Here is a 22,332-nt window from a genome sequence, read left to right as displayed (position 1 = left end):
ACTTTTTCGTACGGAAAGTTTTTTGTCGTGCATCTAAAATTTCCTGCAGTTTTTTTACCTCTATTTCAGTTGTCTAAATACTGGTGTTCTAGTGACTGGATGAATCTGGAATACAGACGATTCAAACTATACAGTGACGAATTATGAGGATATGATAGATAGTGAAAGATTTTATCTAAAACCGGGTCTTACCGGTAGAATTACTAGTTTTTTCAATTTTCGAATTATATTCATAATTTATGTTTATAAAATACAAAGAGATTCCGTATACAATATAGATTTATAAATCAAAACTATTTTGTATTAAAGCAACAAAGTATAAATCAAAAGTAACTTGTTTACACAATTCATTAATAATGATGTTATTTTCAACTGAAACTGGTGATAAATTTACTTTCAAATGAAATCACCACAAAATTAAATTTTCTTATTAAGTTGGAGAACAGTGGTATATAAAAACTGTACATTCCTCTATCTTCCACACATAATAATATAGAAAACAATCCCTCTCCTTCCAAAGTCTGAAGCAAACATTCCTACATCTTACCAAGAGAGAATAAATAATATGAGAGTCACTTATTAGACCGTTTTGCAGATTCTCTTCAGTTTATTTGCAACAAAAACCAACGGATTATCCAAAATTACGAGAATTTTAAAATCATGAAACAAAAGTAAGAAAGCAAAAAAATTAATTATAACTTCAAAACTTGCTATTTGAGAAACATTAATGGCATTCTTCATTTTTTATAATTTCTTACTTTAACTTCCTCCTGAATAATTGAAATTGAAATCCGAAATAATTGAGTTGGAGATTCCTCATTGATCGTTACAACATTCAACTGAGATTTCATCCCCAGTTCTCTGTTCTAATCATATCATACCACAGCTATTGGTCTTTGTAAACACTTTTGATTTGAGCTCCACAAAAAATCCCAATGAGGACAAAAACGACCTGTAAGGAATTTCCAACACAGATTTCAAGAATGCATTCATGTAGGAGGAAGTCATCAAAAGAAGTGTTTTTCAAAAAATGACAGATGTAATTAATGTAATAATTGAATTTTCAAATGGCATGTTATGAAGTTTCAATTATATAAGATCATTTCTGCATTTCTGTCTCCTCACTTTTGTTTTATGATTTTTTTAAAGTTCACATTATTTTGGGCCAATTTGTATAAAAGTTGTATCACTTTTGTATCTAGTTAATACCAGGTACCAGCTAGCTATACTTGTGGCGAAAGCCATTTACAGTAGATAAGCTAACACAATTGAAAATAACTTTGGGTGGCAGGTACAGGACATTATTGAGCTAAAACCACTCACAGATATTTCTTGCAAAAAAATGACCAACATGTCGCTGTACAAGCCGGATCAAACAGGAATGCCCTTACAAAAATGACATTTTACACTTGGTCCTTTCTTCAATCTCTTGTTAATTGATCAAAATTTTCAGCTTGACCTTGTATTTAAGTAACTACTAAAATAGCTTTATTTGTAACTACTCAAGCTACATACTGTATTTCTTTTCGGTTTTAGATTGGTTAATCCACGAGCTATAACAACTTTTTGACAAAGGTGGGTTACGAGAAAACTAAGGGGAATCAACATTCTTCAGCAATAAATTTATTGTTCGTTCTAGCTTGCAGAACACTGCAGGGTCACCCCAGTTATTTTTGCGGACATATATTCCAAGTCAACTCAACAATGTTGAATATCCGGCACCTGCAATCATCACAGATTTAATTTCAAGCGTCATTTAGCTCAACTTCTGTCATTGCCAGCTGCCTCATCGCATGCATGAATACTACCTGGGTGCTACTCCCCACGAGATGCATACTTGCTATATTTGTATAGTGAGGTCCACGTTATAATGGCGGTGGAGAAAGATACGAGAACAACGTTGCCAACCCTCTGTCTTGTCAACGGCCGCAGAGGAAAGAAACACTGTATGCTTATTCCGTGATACGGCCGTGCACGGCCGATCAGTTTTTCGATCCGAATTGGACGAGATTTTCCGGTTCTATCCGGCCGAACTAACTAATCGAGCTGAGACAACTAAAGTGTTCCTAACCTAAAATTGTTCCATAGTCTTGTTTGTTTTTGTTTTTTTTTGAAGTTGTTCTGTGTCATAAAGATGTTTCACAAGCATTTTTCTATTTCAATGACGGCTGAAAATTCAACACATCATCATACTATATAATTGTGTCATAGGCGTTCATCCTCAAATAACCCTCCAAAGTCATCAAACAATATATTTTTAAGTTTTTGAGATAAAATACTTCTGCTTTCGTTGATATTTAGTTAATGAATAAATATTTAATAATGATTTTTGAATGATGATATGAATAAATGAATTAATATCTGTGAATTTAAACAGTTATTTTAATTACTATTAAATTTTGTAAAACTTTAAAGTGAAAAAACACTCACATTCTTTGATGTGGCGACGTCCGTTTCGTGCTGGTATCGCACGAAAGTATCCTGGTATCTGGTTTCAAGAACCAAGGTTTGGCTTGAAAATGTGCGATACCAGCACGAAACGGACGTCGCCACCTCAAAGAATGTGAGTGTTTTTTCACTTTGAAGTTTTACAAAATTTAATAGTAATAATAATAGTGGAAACAAGATGGATAACCAACAAAAAAGTTATTTTAATATGTTAGGGAAATTATGAGTTAATCCATTTTGTTTCTAACAACAAAAACTAAGAGAAAAAAACTGAATTCAAGTGGAAAAATTTAGAAAATTCTACTGATGTGGAATTAGAAAGTAGAAATAATAGTTTTATAATATATTGATATTGTGGTATGTAATAAATAAATAATTGATAATTAATAGGTACTTTCAAGTAGCATAACTACTGAACTGGACTGACGAAAACGGTTCCAATGGACGACCGTATTCGGCCGAGTTGACGGCAAAGGCCGAACGGATAGGTTGAATACGGTTCCAGTGAACGGTTACCCTAAAGTGAATCTCATTCTATATCTTTGTTGTAGGTTCTACTGAAGTCGACTATAGTGATATTCATTTTCATCTGTCAACATTCCTCAAAATATAATATATGTAACACCAACTTTTTCCATTCCAATATACTGTGATAAAAAGAAAACGACACTGGATGATATCGCCAATATCAATGTATTCTTCCCCCATACAATCAAATTATTAAAATCTATGCTGATAGTTTAAAATGATTCGCACTTGAAATAAAGTACAGCAAATAATTTTTGTATAGTAGCGCTCATCGAATTTCCATCTAGCTGTTTATACCATGTTGTCAATATTTGCATTGGCAGAAGTCTTCTCGTTGTCTCGGGGTGATTTACAGCATTTAATTGGGATTTTCGTTTAAAAATAATTATTCATTAATTAGCATTTGAACAAATGCAACTTCAAATTTATTTCCTTCTGTAGACTGGCTGGCCGCTTTGTATAGGATGAGCTCCACTCTGCTGCTATCCAGAGATTGTCAGTTTGGTGTAAGGGTGAGCATTCCTGACCAGCAATTGGGAGGTACAGGGTTCGATTCCCGGGCTGCCAAATAATTTTTGTATAGTAATGCTCATCGAATTTCCATCTAGCTGTTTACCCTGTTGTCAATATTTGAAGTAGCAGAAGTCTTCGGGGTGATCTATTTATTTATAACATTGTGTACAAATACTTAACTTGAGGAAAGGTACAACAGGCTCATGCCCAAAACTGTCACATTTCCAATTTTTACTATACTGTCCAAATCAAAATGTTGCTTCAATGTTGTTTTCCATCACGAACTGCTTATTATTAAATAATAATAATGGTTTGACAACCAAGAAGATGGCGAACCTGCCGAAAGATCTCGTTGTCAAAGTGAGTGATTAATTCATTTATTGTAAAATATCTGACTGCTAGTCGTTTTTACTAATAGCAAAAAGTGATTCAAAATGTTTGTTATGTTACTCTCACTTTTCGAAATACAATTTACGCTTTTCAATATTGAGATAAACTAGCAAATTTTGAATCATAGATACTATTAGAGTCTATTAGATACTATTATTTACAGCATTTAATTGAGATTTTCGTTTAAAAATAATTATTCATTAATTAGGATTTGAACAAATGCAACTTCCAATTTATTTTCATCTGTAAAGTACAGCGGAACTGCAAAACAAAAATCAACTGATGAATTTCATCAGGCATACAGGCATACATAATGTGAGTGAGTATACTCACTGTAGGCCTATTCTGTGTAGCTGACAAAATTAGTGCGGTGGAGAAAGTTGGTGTTCGTTTTTTTTTTTTTAATTGAAGTTGGCACTCGGTAGTGTTTGCGTGTAGAGGGGGAAAAAATGCGAGGAGACAAAGAACGAAGGGGAAGTAATGGAGACGTCGCGGTTGCCGGTTGGCGTCCGTCCAGGGACGAGCGACGGCCACGGTCAAGAGAAAACGTCGCCGCGTCGCGCAGCTGTTGAGTTTCGAACGCATCAGTCGTCAGTCGTCGGTCGCTCAGTAGTCGTTGTTGCTCTGTTGGTGCGAACGCATCAGTTGCTCAGTTGCTCCGTTGGCCGTTCAGTCACAGACCGCCTTCGCGCCATGTCGCTGCTAGGAGAGCGCCTCGCCGACAAGGTGAGCAAGTTCAACAGCCAGATCAACCGCCACCTCGAGAGCCAGCAGCTCAACCCTTTCAGTGGCCAGTTCAGCAGGTCGCCCTCTCCCAGGCCCTTTGCCAAGGACGAGTATGGCAAGTGAGTATAACCACTTACAATTTTATTTCAATACCTCACATAGAATACATTTTAGTTAGCGTTGATAATAATCATAGTAACTTGACTAATTAGGCCCGGTTGCTCAAAAGACTGATAAATTGATTTATTTTGTATTATTTCATTTGATGACAAGGAAAAATTAGTGGAAGGAAAACAGGCATAGTCCTTACTATTACTGACACAATTTTGAAAAGTATAGTCCAAATTCTCATGTTATGTCCCAATTTCTGTTGATGCCAAAGGTTTTTTCACTACAAGAATGATCCGGAACAGAATGATCAAATTTGAATTTGTAAAGCTGCGTTTACACCAAAGTTATTAACAAAATGTTAATAAGTCAATCTTTATAGATTGTATTAGATTGAACATAACTTATCATACACATGATGAACATGTGTGTTTGTCAAGTTCCGTTCAATCTAATAGAATCTATAAAGATTAAGTTATTAACATTTTGTTAATAACTTTGGTGTAAACGCAGCTTAAGGTTTCTATAATGAAGCCTGAAGGCTTGTTAATAAGCCAGATAATAAATAAAATACAATTTTATTCACTACATTGTTTAAAATTACTTGATTCCAGGAAAGGCACAACATAGACTCATGCCCAAAACTATCACATTTCCAATGAATTATAACTGATAATATTAGTGTTTATTACAAGAAGCGTATTCCGCTTCTCTGATTGGTTCTCGTGGCATTCAACCGTCATTTAATCACCGTAAAATGTAACAGACTTTTGTGAACCGGGTCCAAAACTTGAAAAGTAAACAGTATAACTTCAACATACATTTCATAAATGGAGGTAGCATGAAATTTTTCGGTTAAAAAAGATTTCCGTATATTAGAAGATGACTCGACGATGAACAAAGATGCATGTTCAAAACTTATTATTGAACAAAAATGAAAGGTTTTAATTGATGTCTACCAACTATACCGACAAATGTCAATCAAACAGACCTCATCCATTCTCCGGGACTATTATTAATTAATAATAATTAAATCCATTCTTACTGCTACGTTCTATTTCTACTAACGAATGAGGAGCCACTTTCAATTTTCATTGGGATAGAAAAATGTAATAGAGATTAGAAAGATTTACGAGTAAGAATGCAGAAAGAACAGTAGATCTTGAATATAGGTCGAGATACTACAATTTCATAGTTTACGCTGATGATGCTCGAAAAAATCTATGTTGTTTGCGAGATTAATGAGTTGAGGAATGTTAAAGGGCGAAATTGGAAATGACGAACTAATGATCGGAAGCTGCGCGCGACCACTAGACTATACCGGCTACAGTAGCCAAAACTACAGTACACAATCATCTCCTGACGTAGATAGATCCATAACTCTAAATGGAATAAGTAAATGATAAGAAATGAAATAGGTAAATTGGAAGGATAGTTTATACTATTTGCTCATGTTTTTCAATGGAATTGTACTCCAATAATTTTATCGTCTAATGCGGTGTCTCTCTTTGTTCTAAATACTGTTAAACTTTCATGTTGGAGGAAATAATTATGAGACTTTTATGTTACAATTGTAACACATTATCAATTGTTACATGTTGCACTGGAAAATATAGCTTGCTAGATCCATTAAACTATGAATAAATGATGACTATACGGTACGACGATATCTCAATGTTGTTAAATCATATTAGAAGTAATTATTCACTTTTCCAACATGACAGGAAAACTTTTGTGAATGTGTTTAGGCTACACCTCCTATAAAATCTTCAACGATTATTTTATTACGTTCATGTTAAAAATCATAACTAAGACATGTCGCTGAACTACTCAAGTTCAAGAGCAATGAGCAGCACCTAGAAGATTATTTATTCGTAGGCCTACCAGAAAACAGCGAGGCTCTTCGAGGAAAGGCTTAGAAGAAAGCATACTATGAACTTTGAAAGCAACCTACGAATTTTTCAAGCAGGCTGCTCTGGATTAATCAATTTAGGCTGATTGTTGATTGGAAGGAGTATACTGATGAACAATATTAAGAGGAAACTGACTTCACAGTCTGTGAAAACTCGAGCTGACATCGAAGGATCGAAGTGGTATGCTACGGCTATGAGGGAATAGATGCTGTCAAGAAAGCGCTCAGGGCTGGATTTGCCTGCTCTAATGAGGATCATAGCAAATTATTCGTAGCTCCTCCGTTGTATGTTATAATTTATTCTTTTTTTGATACAATGATACCCAATTATTTTTTTAAATGTTATGATGAAAGCGACCCCTGAAAAGCAAGATGAATATTACAAACAGTTTCAATTGTAGATAGTATTTTTCCTTACACAGAAGTAAATAAACCAATTAATTCGCCTCTAGAAATTTCCGCCATGGGCGATCGCTCACTTAAGCCCAGGGCTTGGTTCTGATCAACTAATTGAACTATTGACGCTCTGATATGTACTAAAATATCAACTTGAATGTGAAATACAGTGTTCTGATTGATAGAATTTTTCAGTAACCTCTTAACTAAATGTTTTTTTAAATGTAGGGCCATATTCCCAATTGAATTTTCACATTTTATAAATTACATTTATTTTTATTTTGACTTGGGCTTTGATCTTGCTTTTTATAGCATGTCTGTTCATGCTCTTGTATTCTAGAGGAACATTATAAGAAGATTAGTAGAACTCCTTACTTTTAGGACAAAAATAGCACATCTGCCATATCTCGGTTCCATGCATTCATATTGATAATTTCTATTACTCTTTTAAGATTCATTGGTCAGTATATCTTCCAAGCAAAATATTCTAAAAGCTTCCTACTCAGTCTAGATAAGTAAATTTACAGATGAAGAGAAAGTACTCGAGCTATTTCTATAAGCGAGTCAACGACCCTCTCCATCCATATTCATTCATACTCCGCGGCTTTCATTGAGAAAAGTATGTTCATGTGCTCATATAGGGATAGTAGGATAGCGTCGGTTTGGCATATTAATCAGCAAGGTTCATGCGATGAAAATCTCATACTGTTGGCTTAAACTACATCTATTCTTATTTGATAAATCAAAATTTTTGAGAGTATAGGGGTTTACATCAGCTCAGCTCAGATGATATTAAATATTGTTTGAAGGTACAGTTGAAAGCAGACTGTTGTCAGTTTGCCAGATGCTCGGAATTGTTCAAATAAATTGGGCATCATCACCTTCTGAAGATTAAAGAGGCTGCTGCCAGAACAATTCTGAGCTTTCAGTAATAACTTTTGTTACATTTATAATTTGCATGAGTTCACACAAACAGCCGAGAATCTACTTAATTAATAGGATTTCGTTTCTTTGGGAAGGATTAATATTCTAAAAAGGAGTCAGATGATGATTCCATCCGTAGGATTATTTGATTATTTAAATTATGTGGTGCGGTACATTACGAATCTTAAATAAAGGAATAAGCTTATACCACCAACTCAAATATTTCTCCATTATTTGCTACCTCATTCGACATAATTATAATACAGTCACAAGAGTAGATTTGGAATGAATCTATAATTTATTGTATTTCAATCATCACGCTTGTTATGATTGTCTATAGTATATTTACCATTTATGGAATAGTCACAATACGACGAGTATTCTCAAAATATTCAATCCCACAATGGAACCTTACATAAGAGACGCATGATATCATGAAGATTGATGTAATTTTAATTCTTATGATTTCCAATTTTAAAATTAATTATTTCATATCCTTATTCTATCGAGCAATTTGCAGATGACAGTATGTAATTCTTCTCTATCCAAACTTGACTAATGAATTATGCTTACTCTTTCATACTAGTAGTTCTGTGAACAGTAGACCTCGCGCTCAGTAAATTACATTGACCTGTTGTTATGTTTTCTCAAAAATTAATAAATAATTCATTAATTTAAAATGTCTAAAAAAAATCCTAAATAAACATAGAGTTTTCTGTCCTATCGTACCGTATGTGAGTGTGAGCGCTGTTATCAGGTCTGGCTGCAACTGTCTACAACGTTGATGGAAGATACATTTTCAAGATGTTCGATGTTTTTGAACGGGTAGTATTATAGTCCACTAGACAGCTGATTTATGATGAATAATTATATACGGTAGTCTGATTTTTACTGTAATATTGGCGTATGAAGGATGCTCCTTTTTCCTTTTATATTATCCTTGAAATGCAAAATTTTAAAAAAAACCTTGTATATACGTCGACGCGCAATTTAAAAAGGAACATACCTGTCAAATGTCATGAAAATCTATTACCGCGTTTCGCCGTAAATGCGCAACATATAAACATTTAAACATCAAGAGAATGCCAAACCGTCGACTTGAATCTTAGACCTCACTTCGCTCGGTCAATTATGTTGCCTTTTAATTTTTTTCGGTTGATGCCCCATGAACTTTTTGCTTGTGCGTGCGTTATGGAGAGTACGAGGGTGATTTGATGATCAAACGTCCATGCCTATACCGGCGGGATTCGAACCCACGACCAGATAGCGCCAGCATGTCTGAAGGGTGTATCGCCGAGACGTCTCAGCTATCCTGGCTGGCAAATTATTTAAAGCAACTCATGCTTATTATCAATTATAAGAGTATTAATTCATTCGATTCTAAAAATTACGTGATCCGATTTGATCGAGAGATAAATACAAAAAGAATCGATCTCTCTCACTTTGTTCCTCGTATGCTTATGCACTTGAAGTTGAATCTTCGTATATTAAGGTTTCTCTTTCCAATTGTATCACATGCACGCCTCAATAAGCCGGCTGAGTAGGTATCAGTTTTAAACCCATCCACCCTATAATGATGTATACCTTATTAAGACAACAAGCATTAATACTATACCTAGAATGTTCAATTTAATTTCAAGAACATTTAATACATCAGTCCCATTCAATATATTTCTTAAAAGTTTGAAGTTCTATCTGTTCACATTGAATGACTGAATCTTTTTTGAGGATTGTACATTAGTATAAATATTAGGCAGTATAATCTTATTCTTAAGTCAGTGGTTTTTTTCCTGTCTTTCTGTTTTCATAATTTAATTCGCTGTCCACTGAGAATATTTTTGAATAATTTTATTTATTTTACTATATTATTTTTTCATTTAACTTAATTTTTTCCATGAAAATCAATGGAAATTCATTCAATAACATTACAATTGTTATAATAGATTATGAAGACCTGTATTATACGCATTATGAAGACCGTAACACTGGTAAATTTATAATTATTAATTTTCACATAGATAAAGTTTATTTCTTGTGTAGAGCGTAGTAGTGGTCCTACTACTCTAGTCTTTAAATTTATTTTATTTTAAGAGAAGTGCACTCCAATAGGGCTTATGCCTAGGTGTACTCATATTTATTTCGCTTTATGTTTTTGTCATCTGAAGCAAAACATATAATTTTCATTAGTATTTTTTTTGTGTTGTCAGATGGTACAATGTTTTGTAATAATATTATGTTGTGCGGAATAAATTATTTTTTGAATTGAAAAAAAATACCTTACTGAAAATTAATATAATGTAATCTCTTGAATCCTATTTTCTATCCAGATCAAATTAGTAGCTTTTGTAACAATATAATCCTTTTTGATTATGGGGAAGTCAACCCAAACGATTAAAAAAATTCTTTAAAAAAATATGCACCAAAGCTCTGTGAAATCTCCAAGATTATTACTCTACCATATAAGATACCGTATATGATGCATAAATTCACGCCAAAGCAATACCGTACAAAGAACGTTTTTCTTTTGCTCAGATCAGCTCCTTGAATGGATACGCATAAGCCATCCAATCAAGTACTTGAGATAGATTTGATTCTATTCTAAGACGTTGAGCATTTCAGAAATGCTGAAAAACACTTGAGATTCTCTGCTCATGACTGCGTTCTCCATTGCTCACTTATTTCAAGAATGTGTACAAATATTTTCCGGTGCCATCTGCGTCTAGGAATGCGCTCAATCCATTTCGCCCACTAGTTGTTACTCTTCACTCCCAAATTAGAAGTGTGGAGTAAAATCTTTTTTAACGAACCGAAGCTGAAGGAATTCACTCACGCCAATGCCAAAACATCGGAAGATTTATTCGCTCCACTGAACGTCTGAATAACAAACATTTCGTCCTTGCTATATATGTAATTTCAGTGCTTGTTTGTGAGTTCCAATCCAGTTACAACATCATTAATAAAACCCGTAAAAATCTCCTAAAAATTTTCTGGCATTTTCATCCATCAGAATATTTTCTCATTGTGCAATGAAATATATTTCATCAGGACCATTCTAAGACCTGCCCTTTTTCCTTTGGAAATAAGAATACTTGAATAGGCTAGTGGAAAGTGATAATGAACACATGAACCACACATTAGATGAAAAGCTTCATGAAATGAGGGGGTTTCTGTACTCTGTATGTTTTTTACCAAACTGTCAAAGCAGAACACCATCAAAACTATTCAAATATACCATTTTTTTCGACCCGACATACTAATGCATGACGGTAGTTGCTTGAAATTGTTGTTGAATTCTGAAACTTCTTTCTTGTAACTTATTCAATTAATAAATGCATATTGAAGTTTTTTTTGTGTAGTTGAGAAGTTGATACTGTGGTAATTATTCATATTAAATGAAAAATACTAAGAAATTGTCAAAAACCACTGCTTGTAAGTTGAAACAAAAACCACTCGGTTTATCAGAGATTGACAATGGTGTAATAACCGAAACCGCTCTTCCCAAATATCAATAAATATGTGGTTTTTGACAATTTCTTAGTCTTTTTCATTTAATAGCATATTGAAGTTCTAAGTATTCCATTCCCAGTCCCAGTGTAACTTTCGAAATTCTATTGAAAATATATATTAGGTAATATTTTATGAAGTAAATTTTTCACCAGACTTCCAGGCTTATTTTGTCTTATTGTTTGTCTTGTTTCACTAAATATAAAGGTGCGTACAAATATACGCGCCTCCAACACTCTCCGCGCACGCCCCGCGCACGCTCCGCAAACGCTTCCCGTACGCTCCGCAAACGCTCCACGTACGCCCCGCACTCGCTCCGATCATGAACGTTACGGGAGATGTTAGCTCCTCTCGCGTTCCACTCTTGCTCCCCGGTCGATCATCAATCGATCTGCTCGAGTGACGTTCGATTGCGGAGCAGAGCGGAAGTCTGTACGCACCTTAAGAAGTACAAATAAAAATCGTCCAATGACAAATTGTTATTGGTACTGTAAGTTACTGTGTCTACTGTCAATCGTAACAACCATTGAGATTGTCTGTTAACAGTTTACTGAAACAAAAATTTGTCTTATTAAGATGTGAATAAACCTACTCCATTTCTCATTATTTCAGTCTTTATTTTGGATCAATTCCCCTACTTGAAATGTCATCACTAACATCATTCTTTACTTACTAAAGTTTAAATATATTTCATATACATCAAAAACGTATTATTTCATTCATTATTAATTTATTTATCTGCAACAACTTTTCCAGTTTATGATAGTAAGCTTTACTATTTTAGAAACATACATTTACCAGATTATTTACATTATTTTCAACCATTATTTTAAATCACTTTTGAAAACTCAAACTACGACATAGCAGTCTGATTTTTATAAAAAAAGCAATTAGCTTCTACTTAATTTAAGTTTTCCAAAGTGATTATTAACAAGCAGTTCGTATTCTAATGGAAAGAAAAATTGAAGAGCATTATTTTTGTAACTATGAAATACTGAATCATGTTGAATTGTAAGGTTCAGAGGAAATGAAGTGTAAGAATGAATCAAGAGTGTGAATCAGATATTGGAAGCAGCTCAAATAGAATCTCTATGAACCGTACAACTTCTAATATTAAAGAAAATCCTACTCCCATTGACAACAGAAGCTCATCAATCGTCGGTGATTGAAAGGCCAATAATTGTAGAAGGGCTGACTAACTATTCAATTGAGACTCAGTCATACGTGGATTTGAGTTTAGAATGATTTTTGAATGAATGGACTCGTCGTGAGAGAATAGGAAGAGCCAAGGTCATTAACGATCAGTGGTCTTTAGCCATATTTTCGACGTTCCGTGGCGACTGTGCCAACATTTCTAGAGTCGAATTTCTTTCTCTCACTTGAAAAGTTGGCACCCAATGAAGAATCTTGTCAATAGGAAACTGTTATAACCAATCCCGTAAATTGAAGTTTCAATTTCATTAAAGATCTATTTTGAAGAGAAATTAAGCCTCACAAACATTTTGTTGAAACGAGGTGCTATTGAGAGTTGAAAAAACAAACAAAAACCGAAAGGAAAGTGGTGGAAAGACTTTATCACTGATGCTGAAGGCTTGTAATAGTCAGATGTGTAGGCTTTGTAATACTAGTAGTTTTGTGAACAGTAGACCTCACGCAGTATTCTCATCCACAGGTACCTGATTGAAACTATAGACCTTATGGAAATACAGCAATAGACTGGCTTCTCCACACATCTGTGTAATCACTTGTCAGCTGATTTATGATGAATAATTCCATAGTCTGATTTTTACTCTAATATTGACGTATGAAGGAGCCTCCTTTCATGTTATCCTTGAAATGCAAAATTTCCTGTCAAATTTCATGAAAATCTATTACCGCGTTTCGCCGTAAATGCGCAACATATAAACTTTTAAACATTTAAACATTTAAACATTTAAACATTTAAACATTTAACATTTAACATTTAACATTTAAACATTTAACATTTAAACATTTAAACATTTAACATTTAAACATTTAAACATTTAAACATTTAAACATTTAAACATTTAAACATTTAAACATTTAAACATTTAACATTAAACATTTAAACATTTAAACATTTAAACTTTAAACATTTAAACATTTAAACATTTAAACATTTAAAATTTAAACATTTAAACATTTAACATTTAAACATTTAAACATTTAAACTTTAAACATTTAAACATTAAACATTTAAACATTTAAACATTTAAACATTTAAACATTTAACATTTAAACATTTAAACATTTAAACATTTAAACATTTAAACATTTAACATTTAAACATTAAACATTTAAACATTTAACATTTAACATTTAAACATTTAAACATTTAAACATTTAAACATTTAAACATTTAAACATTAAACATTTAAACATTTAACATTTAAACATTTAAACATTTAAACATTTAAAATTTAAACATTTAAACATTAAACATTTAAACATTTAAACATTAAACATTAAACATTTAAACATTTAAACATTTAAACATTTAAACATTTAAACATTTAAACATTTAACATTTAAACATTTAAACATTTAAACTTTAAACATTTAAACATTTAAACATTTAAACATTTAAACATTAAACATTTAAACATTTAAACATTTAAACATTTAAACATTTAAACATTTAAACATTTAAACATTTAAACATTTAAACATTTAAACATTAAACATTTAAACATTTAAACATTTAAACATTTAAACATTTAAACATTTAAACATTTAAACATTTAAACATTTAAACATTTAAACATTTAAACATTTAAACATTTAACATTTAAACATTTAAACATTTAAACATTTAAACATTTAAACATTTAACATTTAAACATTTAACATTTAAACATTTAAACATTTAAACATTTAAACATTTAACATTTAAACATTTAAAACATTTAAACATTTAAACATTTAACATTTAAACATTTAAACATTTAAACATTTAAACATTTAAACATTAAACATTTAAACATTTAAACATTTAAACATTTAAACATTTAAACATTTAAACATTTAAACATTTAAAATTTAAACATTTAAACATTTAAACATTTAAACATTTAAACATTTAAACATTTAACATTTAAACATTTAACATTTAAACATTTAACATTTGAACATTTGAACATTTAAACATTTAAACATTTAATCATTTAAACATTTAAACAATTAAACATTTCAACATTTAAACATTAAGAGTAATGCCAATCCGTCGACTTGAATCTTAGACCTCACTTCGCTCGGTCAATTAATGTGAAGAGATCCGTTATGTAAGCTATTCAGGTTTATTTGTTCTGGAGGGAACCCATAATTGTGGTTCAATTATCATAAACTAGGAGGTAACCCGTGATCCGCAAGGGTCGAATTTTATTAAAACCTTGACAAACTGAAAACTTTACCTACTGAAATGAGTGCATACGCGTATTTAATTTATCCACAACACTGACATGTTTTACAATATTATTCTAATACAATTATATAAAACAGTATCATGACGGAAAAATTTAAAATGACCTATAACCATCCTCGGTAAATTGAGAATCTCTATGCAAAATTTCTAGTTAATCAGTCCAGTAGTTCAGACGTGATGATGCGTCATTCGTGAATTTCCTATATACCGTACGTGTATAAGCCAATTCATTCCTTTATTATATTATAGATATAGACGAAAGGAAAGCTGACCATAAAGTATATGGTGATTTTCAAACTGGGTTGAGTTTTTGTCGTTTTTTTTTTAATTTGAATTGAGAATTAAATCTTGTGACTTCTTTTGGATTAAAAAACATGAACGGCAGTAACTACATAGGCTACTATGGCTGAGGAAGATTGATCGTTTTCTAATGACAATATTGGCAGATAGGTGACAAAAGCGGCTCAGTAAGCTTTCACTTGTAATGGGAAAACTACCTAAAAGAGTTTGTTTTTGGCTCTTATCATGTGCCTTTGTTGTGGCTCGTAAGATAATTATGTGGCTCTACAAAAACTGAAAAGTCTGATAAACATATAATTTCACTCAATAATCTGAGATGCAGAAGATTATACTGCATACTCGTATAGAATCACTACCTCTTTTTACGGAGGTAGTGATAGAATACGATCATACTGATTATACTGTCATAGTTCAATAATTATTGAAAATGGCGTAGCATGACTACCAATTGGGTAGCATAATTTGAAGATATAAGGACATCAAATTGAAAATCAGCAGATTCTTTGTGAAATTCATACGGTAACTTATGCTCTCAACTTCCCATACAAGCTATCTGTGGAGTATGAACTATTAGAAATGGAATTTATAACCACCTTTGCATTAATGAAAGAACCTTTGCATCCAAAACTCGAAAGAACTCAACGACTGTACATTATCAACGATATTTTTAGAATGTGAATAAACAATAATTGATTAGCCAATAAAAAAGTAATTTTACATAAAAATAGCTAGCAGCTGATGTTTTTTTCATTTGATGTGGAGAAAATCGTTTCTTGAATGAATCTATGACGAATATAGTTGGAAACAACAACAACAAATAACGTCAGAGATAGCGATGGGTCCAAGCTACATGCAGTGAGCTTATTTACGATCAACTCCCCAACAACTATCTTGCATTTGGTGGCCATCTGCCATCATTCTGATGGTGTAACCGTCTCTGAGATTCGACTAGCTCTGCGATTTAACATAGTGCGTGTTACTCAGTCCAAATTACTTTTAAAATAACGTCCAGGTGAGCTAAAACGCTTATTAATGGCTTTATACTCCCTACTGCCGACAACAATTCCCTCCCACGCCCCCTACCACCACAAATTGTTGCCAGATTAATAACACTATTCCAAGATTAATAGCTCCGCATCGACATTGTAACCTTCACTTCAATAATTATTATAATAATTAGTTTATTGTGTAAATTTCAAGAATAACAAACATTTTGAGGATTAATTCTTCATGGTATTGCTGATTGAATACCATGGGATACAATAATTGGAATCAATCATGCGCCTGCTTCACACGTTGGAAGGGTTACCACTTGAGCCAACTCCTCTGAATATGATTCATGAGTTAAAAAATCGCTTCCTGGTTCCGATTCCACCTAAAACTGTAGGTCCACTCATCTCTCATCATCTTCATCCGCCTCATTACCCACGCACAAGTCTAAGGCTCATCCTGTCAGCAAAATTAAGAAGACTAAAATTAGCTGATAGAATTAACTTTTGCTGCATAGCAGCCAATCAGTATGATTATTTATAGTACTTTAATTCTTACCGTAGCACGAATTGGTTCCCTACCAACCTAGTACAAGATTTATTGCATGTACGGTAATTATAAGTAGGCCTACTCGAATTATGCGATTGATTTTCAAAGGTCTACTATAATCCACGTTATAATGGCAGTATTTGATAGACATTGGTATTGATATCCTTGTCAATCTTCCGACGAAGCAGATAGCGCTATCTTTTTCTAGCTCCGCAAAGTTGCCAGATCGTTTCTAACAATGTAGAAATATAATTTATTGACAAAATATTTAATCTCAATTATGAAAATTAATCATTTAAACATTGAAAAATATATGTTCTCGACAAATAAAATATAATCTACTATTTTAAACAAGAATGAACAGATAATATCAATCGATATACAGATGGAAATACTGTCAGTTTGGTGTAAGGGTAAGCATTCCTGTCCGGCAATTAGGAGGTACTGGGTTCGATTCCCGGGCTGACAAGTAATTTTTGAATAGCCGCGCTCATCGAATTTTCATCTAGCTGTTTACCCTGTTGTCAATATTTGCAGTAGCCGAAGTCTTCGGGGTGAATTACAGCATTTAATTTGGATTTTCGTTTAATAACCATAATTAATCAGATATACCAATATCAGCTATCCTCTATAGAAGGCCAAGGCAGTGGTAAGGCAGAGAATCGGCAACGCTGTTGTTTATCCTATATTTCTCTGCTGCCATTATTATCATTATTTATCTACGATACAAATAACACTGATAATATTGGTACCTAGATAAAATAATAAGGTAGTCATTGTGCTATTTTTCTTCCAAATTTAGGTGATGACAACGTTAGTCTTTCACATCTACAATTTCTATACAATACATTTCTATACATGTTTAAAATAAACATGGAAGCTATACATTTTGAATTAATGGCTTAAATTAATGAATTAATTAGAGATATTTTACTCATTGTTATAACGTGGACCTCCCTATAGACCTACTAGCTAGCCTACATGAATGTCTACAATGGAAAGCTGTGAGGTGTTACGATGGTTGCATAACCATCGCCTTCAAACAAGTGGCCTTCTATTCAACTCACAGAGTCTGATTCTGGACATCAACACGAGGAACGTGGCACATGTTGTTAGTCATGTCAAACTCGTAGAATATCTTCAACCTGCGCCTCTGTTTCCTATTAATAGAACGCTGCTCTTGTCTCTGAGGCTTGGAGGATGTTTAGAATATTGAAAGGCAAATGTCAAGAGTGATTCTGAAACTGCGTGATTCACCAAGTATACTTTCAATCCACTCTTCAACCTACGAATAAAAAAGTATGAGTATACTAGCAATGCATCGAACTGTTACTTTTCCAGTTTATACAATATAATTCAATTCGATTAATTTGATTATTTGTCACAGGCTAAACAACAGTAAGCATTGACAATATAGTCTTATACATAGAAATTCATAAATTGAAATAATTACAAAATAGTCCAAATCTAGGTAATAATGTGACAAGTTTCGCTAGCAATGCATCAAACTGTGGTACTTTTCTGTAAGTAGTGTAATTCTGAATGATTAAATTAATAAATAAGTAAATAAACTGTTACGGTACTTTTCTAGTTTATACAAATAGTGCGAATCAAGTTAACCTTCCGGTAGTCGCGCCCTACTCAATCACACGAGCAGTCGCGTGTTGTATCTTGTACAACATCCAATTGTCCAAGTGTTATGTACTCTGTTTACTGTCAAAATATATTAATCAATATTGTATAATTACTTTTTCCATCTTCTTGGATTATTTTACGCCTATGAACATTTGGATGATTACCATTTCATAGCCCAATAAGGTACATCAAGCAAAGCCATCAATTCTGTGTTATTGGTGCGTTTACAGTCCCCGTATACAGTCTTTCCCTATCTCATACACAGAGCGACTTATACACTATCGCGACTAAATGACACCTAAAGACTGAACCATTGCTCGGTTGATACTGCAACTCAGTGGCGTGATGGGGGGAAAATTTTGGAATGCATAGGTGACTCATTCACTGATACCATCCCATTCAATAGTTTTGTGCAGCAAAAAAGCTGACACTGTTGTACTTTTTACAACAGCGCGACTGCCGGAAAGTTAATAATGTGATAAGTTCCACAATCGATGCATTAAACTGTTACTTATCTAGTTTATATACAATAATATACTTTTTGTGTAGTTTAGAAGTTGATATTGTGGTAATTATTCATATTGAATGAAAAAGACTAAGAAGTTGTCAAAAAACCACTGATTTATTGATAATTAGAAAGACCGGTTTCGGTTATTACACCATTGTCAATCTCTGATAAACTGGTGGCAAATGATGAATCAAGAGTGATTCTGAAACTGCTAAAATTTCAACCTCACATGATCTTCTAAAGTAATATAGGGAATTCTCCATTGAAGCTTCGTTATTTTTACATTAACGTTTGTTGCTTCTGTAGACTCGATGCAATTGAGATCTGTTGGTGATCTTAATAATACAAGTTCTTGTTTCAAGTTTAAAATTATTCTTTGAAAGTCTTCATATAGGTAAGAAATCACCTTAAAATTGTTGAAATTTTCAAACAGTTTATCAGAGATTGACAATGGTGTAATAACCGAAACCGGTCTTTCTAATTATCAATAAATCAGTGGTTTTTTGACAATTTCTTAGTCTTTTTCATTCAACAATTATATACCATACTATTATAATAGTCCGAATCGAGGTAATAATGTGTCAAGTGTCACTGGCAATGCATCAAACTGTTACCTACTTTTCTATTTTATATACAAATTAATAGTCCGAATCAAGGTAACAATGTGTCAATATTCCCTAGTAATGCATTAAACTCTTCTCCCGTTTATACAATAATGGTCTAGGTAATAATGTGACAAGTTTCACTAGATTTACGTTTTTGTTGTGATTTCAGACCAGTGGCGGGGTCGTTGACAGAGGTGCGCGGACATCGTGCGCAGTCGCACATCTGCAAAGAGGTGCTCGAACTGTGCGAAATCATCCAGGAGCTGGGCGAATACAACAAGCGCCAGAGAGAGAAGCACCGAGACCCGAATGACGAGGACGACGAAGATGACATTCCCGATGACGGCACCATCATCGTCACCTTTGGAGAACTCTTCCAGGTCAGTTCAACCATATTTGCGACTGCTTTTAGGCAGCTGGGAACGACGACTTAACGTTTCCATCCGAAACACGTGATAAAAACATCTTGTCCGGCCGTGCTTCGAACCGTTGGTACCAGAACTGATTGACAGAGATATGCAATCAACGCACCAATCCCTCCAAAAGGAAGTGGATAGAAAAAACAAAAAAATAATAATATGAAATAAAACATAAAAGATAAGTAAAAAGCAATTAAAATGTTCCGCAACTTGAATTTTTGGAGTCGATAATAGTATCTTACGTCACAAGGACGGGAAGGGGCCTTTTGCATGCGAGAATGATGTTTCTAGTCGAGGCATCAGCCGAGACTAGAATTTCATTCGAGCACTGCAAAAGATATTCACGTCCAAGTAACATACACTATTTTTTTGTCATAATCTAAAGAAGGATAATTGAAAAATAGATAACATTACCTGCTTGTGCAGAAGTTACTACATGCATTCTATAAACATAACCTAGTTTACAAATTCCAAATCAGAAGTTTTGTGGAAGCTGACAAAACTTCCACCTGGAGCGCCAGGGTTTTTTCACTACCTCCGTAAACAAAGCCGTAGTGCATTCTGGTGAAGTCAGCACAGGTAGGGCTCCTACACCAATAAGAATTCGTTGATTTCAATTGATCCATATCAGCTAGTGATTTTATTGGTGTAGGAGCCCTACCTGTGCTGACGTCACCAGAATGCACTATGGATTTGTTTACGGAGGTAGTGGTTTTTTGTAGCAGTTTTGCTGTTCCTATTTACGAACTAGGAAACATACTCGACTGTAAAGAAAACATATATGGTTTCATTACAGTAGAGTATGCTGTAATGAGAATCATATGTTCATTTGTTCTGCAAACAGCTGTTTACCGGCTTGATTTTCATGCATGGAAAACAGCTGAGATTGAATGACTATGACAAAAAAATATATATAAACTTAGTCGGATGACTGTTCCAGACTCGAGAGCTGTAATAGTCAAAGAACCATTAGGGAGAGACCATGTCAGGCATTTTTAGAGTCGGAAGAGCAGGAAGCTCTCCAATTGGCTGATTGGGTTGGCGTCTGAAAAAAACGCCTAATATAAATTATGGTCTCACACTTATGATTGTCCGATGAAGTGGAATCTGCAGGAAATAGTCATGTTAATTGCCGAGTGTTCTTGGAAGGGATTTGTGAGAGGATTGAAGATGGTAAAATAGAGGTTTTTTTCAATCTCATTAGGCCTATAGCAGTTTAGCTAAAATTTTTTATTCGTGTTCGGTAAGTTAGGCACTGTAGCTTCGGAGATTGATTAATTAGCTATAAGAGTGAAATAAGTATTTATATTCCTCTGTCCAACGCATCCCTTATTTTCTCTCTCTCGGCGTCGGAGATTGATTAATTAGCTTCAATAAGAATGAATGAAGTACCTATTCAAATTCCTCAAATTCAAATTCCTTGTCTCACGCATCCCTTCTATCGGTGAAGAGAACCGGTGAATGATCCACCTCACAGCTACCAAGTTTTACCCCAATTCATTCTTCAATATTTGGAAAACATGACACTAAACTATTATAGATATGTTGTTAAAAGGCGAACAATGGACAACCTGAAAAAAATTTATGTTCTCCATTGGATTGTACCAAGAATAGTCCAGTACAGCTAAGATTCCGACACTGAATTGGAAGTCAAGATTGAATAGCGAATACTGATTATGCCCAATAAGAATTTAAAAATCCCAAAGAGAACACTTCAAGTGATATGAATAATATATTAGTTTAACTAAATTACAGTACCGTACCATGGAAATGAGGAAAATACTTTGGAATTTGGAATGAGAAAAAGACTTCAATAGAAGACAAAATCCATGGATGTAGTGTTAATTGATGAAGAAGGATAGCAAAAGAGAGTTCTCTTCCATCCTCATTCCCATATTTTATGTAGTTTATCTACATCTTAATTTAAGAGTTATAGACTGAGCGAAATCTATTTTATGTTGAGAATGCAAAGATTTTAGCATCTCCGAAAATTTTTCTCAGAGCATTGAACTCTTGCTATGACGTCACATTTAATTAGAAACTATCAAATTGAGAACGAATTTTATTTGAAGCTCTTGGACCGACTTTAAAGTTCAGAAGTGTTAAGTCTAGAAATATCTTGTGAACTGAGAAAGGATCAGATATGAACTCATTTCACATGGAAATATTCCAAGAGAAGAATTATTCCGTGCTGCATATGAATCATATCAGTTTGTGTCATACCTCAGAATCCACACATAACATTTGAATATTATGGAATTGAAATTACGACAAGTGTGTCAAATTTACGGTTCAAAAATCGTCTAGGCAATACATCAATTGAAAAAGAAATTCGCATCTTATGAAAATTTTAGATCTTATATTTAATACTAGTGGGTAACCCGTGCTTCGCAAGGGTCTATTTTGAAACTGCAAAATGAAAACTTGACGTAATA

General features: G+C 33.4%; 1 protein-coding gene across 1 annotated transcript; it reads left to right on the top strand.

The window, feature by feature from the left end:
• The first annotated feature begins 4,344 nt into the window (after positions 1–4,344).
• LOC120350620 lies at positions 4,345–19,927 on the top strand. The gene is made up of 2 exons (XM_039424908.1): positions 4,345–4,724; positions 19,648–19,927. Exons 1-2 carry the CDS (start codon positions 4,360–4,362, stop codon positions 19,910–19,912), a joined length of 630 nt encoding a protein of 209 aa, XP_039280842.1. The 5' UTR covers positions 4,345–4,359; the 3' UTR covers positions 19,913–19,927.
• The last annotated feature ends 2,405 nt before the right edge of the window (positions 19,928–22,332 follow it).

Source organism: Nilaparvata lugens, chromosome 3 (genome assembly GCF_014356525.2).
Source record: "Nilaparvata lugens isolate BPH chromosome 3, ASM1435652v1, whole genome shotgun sequence".
NCBI lineage: Eukaryota > Metazoa > Arthropoda > Insecta > Hemiptera > Delphacidae > Nilaparvata > Nilaparvata lugens.
Note: the sequence above shows the minus strand (reverse complement) of the source record. Positions and strands in the feature narration are given on the sequence as shown.